Source organism: Physella acuta, unplaced genomic scaffold, assembly GCF_028476545.2.
Source record: "Physella acuta isolate Inbredline_101_S28 unplaced genomic scaffold, ASM2847654v3 ptg000928l, whole genome shotgun sequence".
In the NCBI taxonomy this organism is placed as follows: Eukaryota; Metazoa; Mollusca; class Gastropoda; family Physidae; genus Physella; species Physella acuta.
In genome coordinates this window covers 206,812-213,649 of record NW_026732445.1, presented here as the reverse complement: position 1 = coordinate 213,649, position 6,838 = coordinate 206,812, and the positions used below count along the sequence as shown (strand labels likewise).

General features: G+C 36.5%; 1 protein-coding gene across 1 annotated transcript; it reads left to right on the top strand.

The window, feature by feature from the left end:
• Nucleotides 1-5,187: 5,187 nt before the first annotated feature.
• Nucleotides 5,188-5,915, top strand: LOC131953524 (PTB-containing, cubilin and LRP1-interacting protein-like). Its single transcript, XM_059316736.1, has one exon. The coding sequence runs from the start codon at nucleotides 5,214-5,216 to the stop codon at nucleotides 5,796-5,798; it is 585 nt and encodes a 194-aa protein (XP_059172719.1). The 5' UTR covers nucleotides 5,188-5,213; the 3' UTR covers nucleotides 5,799-5,915.
• Nucleotides 5,916-6,838: the final 923 nt, after the last annotated feature.

The following is a 6,838-nucleotide window of genomic DNA, read 5'->3' as shown; positions in this document are numbered from 1 at the left end:
GGGGGGGGGGAGGGGGGGCGGTCAACATTTTTCGGGGGGGGGGGGGGGGGTGGACACTAGTCAAAGTGTATGTTTACTATATAAATTCCATCTCGTTCGGTGTGGGGGGGGTAGACTTTCTTCGGGGGGACGACCCCCCCCCCCCCCCCGAAGATATGCCTGGAAGACACTCTGGTTATTTTATGCAGGCATTTGTTTTTCATCACCATTATTAAAAGTCTAAAGATCCACGCCTACTTCAGATGGAAACTTTCACTCAAGACAAATTGCGCAGGTAAAAAAGAAGGAGCTTTGCTTTTTAAACAAATGTCTAGTCTAAATTATACAAGACAGCGCGACAAAAAGTTAAACGTCTGTGAACCACTAGCCTAAACTCACTAAACACAGTTGACGAATAGAGAAAAAAAAGCATGTCTGGCTGTCGATGCAGAAAAACCTGGCATGTGTGTCAACATGTTTGCAGACGGCATCCGAGTTGTTGATTTGAGGTTTTTGTTTTGGAAAGTTTGTAAACACAACTTTTATCAGTAGAAAAAGCAAAATTCTGTCGCGTGCAGCTTCTAGTTCTAGGATAAAAATAGTTCCTATCTCCGCTGATATTTTTCCTCTAATGCTGATGCAGATGATTTATCAAACCGAGCGAACTCTTTTCAGTAGGGCCTAAGAAAAACTACTAAGAAAACGCGCTGTAAACAAGAGACTTTTTGTTATAAATAATTATTAGGTTTTTTAAAATCTGCCTGATGCTTCCCCCCCCCCCTCGCACACACATGTTAATGTTAAGAAATCAACACTCGACACGACCAATATTTCACTCTCTCTGTTGGTGTAAATAAATGTTCTAATTTATGATAGATTTTCTAGATAACCCCTAAGTATGTTTTTTTTTGTGAATAAAAATTGTAAAAAAAAAAACAACTTTGTTTTTCATTTTATAAAGGCCTTTTAAAGCTTAATAACTCAATTTCCGTGATGCGTCCGAGAGAAAATGGTAAACAAGTGCTCCTGCACTAAATTGTGCAGTGTTCGATGTGCACTCATTTCTTGCCAAACAGACTAAAGTAATCAAGAAAGAAAAAGTGTGGTCCATTTTTAACTTGCCGCTTGGTACTCTAGCCCCAACCGTACAACAGTACTGTTATTGTTAAGTAGACGTGCACCGGAGTCTTACCATACGAGACTATTTCAGGCATATCTCTGGGGGGGGGGGGGGGGGGGGGAGGGGAGGAGGAGAAGAAGTGCCCCTTAAACACTTCCACCCCCCTCACCCCCCAGCGAGAAAAGGCTATATAGAAAATATATACCTTATTCTTTAACAAGTGTCGATGGAAATTTTAAAATCTTCACAATCCTACCTACCAATACCCCACCCCCAAATAATAATATGCTAATATGCAGTTCTTTCTTTTTCAGTTACATGTCTCTATGATGATAGCCATCATCCTTACGAAAATTAACGGATTATCATCATATTTTGTAATACCATAAATAGCGTAAACTAGATACATTTCTTCAACCCTTTCTTCCCCACGTAGCACGTAAAGTCAATACACTGATTCCCCGCTCTCCCTATACTATACCACTAAAACCAGGTACACGACGCTATTGTTTGTAAGTTGAACGTTGCCAGAATAGCGCTCGCGTCCCTTTGAATTATTTGATCGATTTATTTTTCTACGTCTCGCGTGGTTTTTCCCCAATGGTAATTTCGATGACACACGAGAATTTTACTTTTGTCTTGAATTAAAAGAAAAAGAAATTATTTTTTAAATATGTGTCTGAAGGTACTTTGTTCTTCTGACGCATAGATCTAAATACATCTTGGCTAAATGAATGCAATTGATTAAAAAAAAGAGATTCCTCTTCGTGAATAAATAGTTTTCAAAATCTTTATAGGAATTAATCCTTCCTAGTAAAATTCACCAAAAATGATGGTATATTATTATGTGATTACACAGGATTAAGAGCTGGTCGTTCAACGATTTAGGACTAGCGCAAATATTATAGCAGTATTTAACATACAAGTTAGACGTTTTTCAATCCCACTCCTACACCTCTACCCGATATAGTTTAATAAAATGATATTATGTAAAATCTCAACAACTTCATATTAATTTGTCAAAATGGCGGGAGGGGGGGGGGGGGGGGCAGAGGTAGTAGAGTCAAGATATCAGACATCATATATATATATATATATATATATATATATATATATATATATATATATATATATATATATATATATATATATATCGTTATTATCTATATGTCTATATCTAGGTGTTCTTTGTAATTTATTTATTCTATTAGACTTTTATTTTATCCCAGACAGGAGAGTGAAAGAAAAAAAAGGGGGGGGGGGAGTCAGATGATCTCTTGACCGGTGCTAGCATTCTTTAACATAGTACCCAATGACTTTGTTTATTAACTCTTTCACAATTATGAACTTCGAAGTGTGTGTGTGTGTGTGTTTGTAATAAATTATAAAAAAAAACACATAAATCTAGTGAAATTAAGTCGCATTGGAATTATATATCGTCGTGCTGCTGTGGATTTTTTTTTAAAAGCTACCATCCCCAACCCACCCCCTTTGGGCTAACATGAAGTATTTGCCAGGTTTGCAGTTGAACAACGCGCAGCACGCGACGTCGACAAATTGCTTGCTTAACTGGCAACTATTGGTAGAAACAACGTCAACATTGCGGTCATTTATAGAGCGACGTCGTTCACGTGTAGTGGATGATTCCCCTTGTATTAGGGGCGACCACTGAGTAAGTAGCTTTGATGGTGTTTTTAAATTCATGTTTTTTAATTTTTATAAAGTTATTTTTATTTTAATAAAATTTTAACTCTTCGTGTTAATTAGTTGGTGTATAAGTTAATAAGATTAGGTCGTTATTATAAAAATGTTACATCAGAGTTACTTTAACTAAAAATAAAAATACAATAGTTTTACTTTCATTATCTTGACGGAATGCCTAGTTAGCTGAAGTGGTGTAACTAGAATTTTTCATTGGGGGTCAGACCTCATCAGGGGTGTTGATTTTTATAATAACAGGCTCAAAACAATGTGGGCATTTGTTTATTTATGATTGTTCAATACTTATAGTATGCCTTACGTATATGTTATACCTGAGGTGGAGTAGTTGAGTAGAAACAGTGATCACAACACATGCGACGCAGTTGTTGTCACTTGGTGTAAGCAAATGTTATGAAAGAAACCTCAAACTCAAAGAGAAATGTTGTGAAATCCTCTAAAGTGTGTCTTTACAAATGCTATTTGGAGAGGAATTGTAATGACTTAATGCATCATAAAGGCTCAAGGGGAAAAATTAGGCTTATTGGCTTAGTTTTTTCTCACACTTGTCGCATTATTATTTTGAAATGATCTTTTACTAAAACAATTTTGTTTAGAGTTATCTATAAATAAATTTACGAATCTTTAATCTAAATTTACCATCAACCCCGCCTTCGCAATATCGTAATACCTAGACCATCGCAAAATAACGTTACAAAATTACATGCTAGTGACTAAAATAAAACCATACTTTTTACAAAAATTAGTTTTCCTTATTTTTTTGTCATTTAAAATACATAATACAATACATCGTGTTTCTAGAAGCCTCTTTTCCTCTAGCAATACAGTCACACAAATCTGAGTGCATTTAAGATAGGTGAAGTCATTTACTCATAACATTCAAAGTAGCTGAAGTTTTTATTTTTTGCTTTTCTTTGCAATATAGTTTAGCTTTAAAATTTCAATGAAACACATTTTCTAAGATGATACCAAGAAACCATATTAATAAAAAAAAACATATATTAAAAAAAACATTTAAAAAGCAAACATCGAAAACAAATTATTAGAAATTAGGATAATCAACATTTGGAAATGAAACTGTGCTATCCTCTTAATTTTGACGAGGTGCGGGATATACAAAAGCTGGTAGTTGGCAGGCCTATCCATCACTTATAAGGTCTAATCCTTCTAATATAACTCATGCTCCCAATGTGTTACGGTACCAGTGGCGTAGGCAGGGGGGGGTTAGGGGGGGTCATAACCCCCCCCATAGACCCCTCGGTATATATAAAAAGTATGAGGGGGGGGTGCAAATCGAAAGTTTGAGGGGGGGTGCAAATCGAAAGTTTGAGGGGGGGGGGGGTACAAATCGAAAGTTTGAGGGGGGGGGGTGCAAATCGAAAGTTTGAGGGGGGGGGGGGTGCAAATCGAAAGTTTGTCCCCCGGCTAAAAATTGGAACCCCCCCCCCCCCCCCCCTTGAGACGATCCTGGCTACGCCACTGTACGGTACGTTCGTTTATTCTCGCCCGCATACAGCGTGAACTGTTTGGCTTTGTATTTTGCGTTCTTATTTGAACACATTTTTGGACAGTTCTGTCTTTACCGGGCCGTTTTTTTTTTTTACCGTATCGTGTTATTTTTTTTTACCTATTTTTTTTTTAAAATTTAACGTGTTTTTTTTTTTGTTTTTTTTTTTTTTTGCCATTACGCTCTTTTTTTTTGCCATTACGCTATTTCTTTTTTCTTTTATCTTATTTCTTATTCGACATTACTGTATTATTTTTGACATCACTGTGTTCTTTTTACCGTAGCATGTTATTTTTGACATTACAATATTACATTTCACAGTAAAATGTTATTTTTGACATTACAATGTTATTTTTTGACATTACAATATTATATTTTCACAGTAAAATGTTATTTTTTGACATTACAATATTACAATGTTATTTTCCTATGCTAAAGGTTGGCGACCCCTGCTCTCATGTATTATTTTAGCATATAACTTGTTCCATGTCTAGTGGTCAATGTTATAATTATTTTAATTATAATTTATTACTATAATCATATGATTCAGGTTGGGTGCTTAAAATTGTTATATTGCAACTGGGCATACCACCGTTTTCTGTTGCTATTGAAATACTATTGAAGCAAACTTAACCTTTTGCTTTCTTTTACAGGTTGGTTTAAAACCCAAAATAACTGTTCCAGATTTTTCAAAAACGACAAACAACTGATGTCCCATTAACAGCCAAAATGTCAACAATGAAAAGTATAAGATAACACACATCTGTATAAAACGTTCAAGAAAAAAAAAGGAGCTTTGAATGTTTTCAAATAACGTGAAATCCCCCGTAAACTATTGTAAAGGGACGTAGAACCTAGTATTTTAAGGAGCTGTTAAAATACCCAACAATGTTTTCTTGGAAGAAGGACAGCGCCCACATCTCAGATGAAGAACCAAACTTCCATGTGCGTTATCTGGGTCACACAGAAACGTATGTCCCTAGCGGAAAAGGTTGTACATTGCAGCCACTAAAGAGACTATGGGACAGTGCACCCACTGAAAGATCCCTCCGCCGCGTCGTAATCAAGCTTGGATTAAACGGTCTCTTCCTACAAGACCTGGAAAAGAAAGAGTCGAAAAATATCACTCGCAATTTCGACATGGAGAATATCTCGTTTTGTGCTGCTGATAGAAGCGTCAACGACCGTTTGTTTTGCTGGATATACAAAAACCCGGAAACGGAAAAACTCGAAGCGCATGCCGTTTTGTGTAACACCAGCGACAAGCCTAAGATCATGGTGGTCGTCTTGTCACGCGCGTTTTATCTCGCGTACAAAGACTGGCGGGCCGAGAAAAAACGAGAGGAAAGAAGAAAAATATACACATTGAGGAATTTTTCTGGGGAGGAAAGTCCACACACATCAGGTTCTCATTTGCCATCTCCGAACCATCACAAATCTCAAACTACGCAAAATAAAACTGCGCGTCACTAAGAACAATGTGCTACTTCTTTGCACTGAGATTTTTAGCTTAAGCTATCAAATTTTACTGCAGTGAACTAAAATTATATTTGGGTTGAATGACGGTCAAAGCTGATTTTTCTGACGGTGTTAAAAAAAATAACCATCTAATAAAATATATATGGAGAATAAAGCAAAAGCCATTTTCATTCAGCTCTGGGCCTTAGCGCATGAATACTCGAATTTTTATATGCCTAAAAAAATAAAAAATAAATCAAATGGCTTTTTTGTTTCTAGTAATAGTTAGCTCTTAGGATACCTCTGTACGAGTAATAGGCGGCGGCAAGAAAGGGATTGGACTATTGGACTCTGTCTCTAGAGTCGAGATTATTCAAACAAGTCTTCAGAATGTGTCAAAAACAATGGAATTAAACGTCGGCCTTCACCTTGGATATAAAATGAACTATAGATAAAAACCTATTTTTTGTTTTGATAATAGGCCTACGTATTTATGCATGTATTTTGAATGACCTCTTTAAAAACGCCATTATAATGTCTTAACAAACCGCCTGCAAAAAATAAAAACTGTTATAGTATCTTGATTGTCTGTTTCATCCATCCCACCCGTTATTTCACCTGGTGGCAGAGGTTCTATCAATAATTCTCATGCAGATAGGTGTAACAAAAGTAAACACACGCATGTTGTACATTGTAATAATTCATCGCCATATCGTTGTGAATGTTCAAGCATTTGGAAAGATCAAAGTAAAGAGTTTTTATGTAGGCCTACAAACGTGTACGACAGACAATGGCATTTTGCTGTTTGTAACAGCTGAACTACTCAAGACATGATCAAAGTCATCAATCAATGTTGACACACGTGATCGCTTTGTCATGTCCAGGCTGTAGTTTTTAACCTTCGAGTGACACGGCCAGTAGCTCTGACAAGGCACACGCAGTAGTTCTCACACGAAACGTGTGTAGTTCACATATAAAACTTGTGATGTCTATACAGTAGTTCTCACAATTTGGGGGTGACAACCAGTGTTTCTTCCAGACTTTTTTTTCCTTGA

Coding starts and splice junctions, on each gene's coding strand:
- LOC131953524 (XM_059316736.1), top strand. CDS start 5,214: ATGTTTTCTTGGAAGAAGGACAGCGCCCACATCTCAGATGAAGAACCA.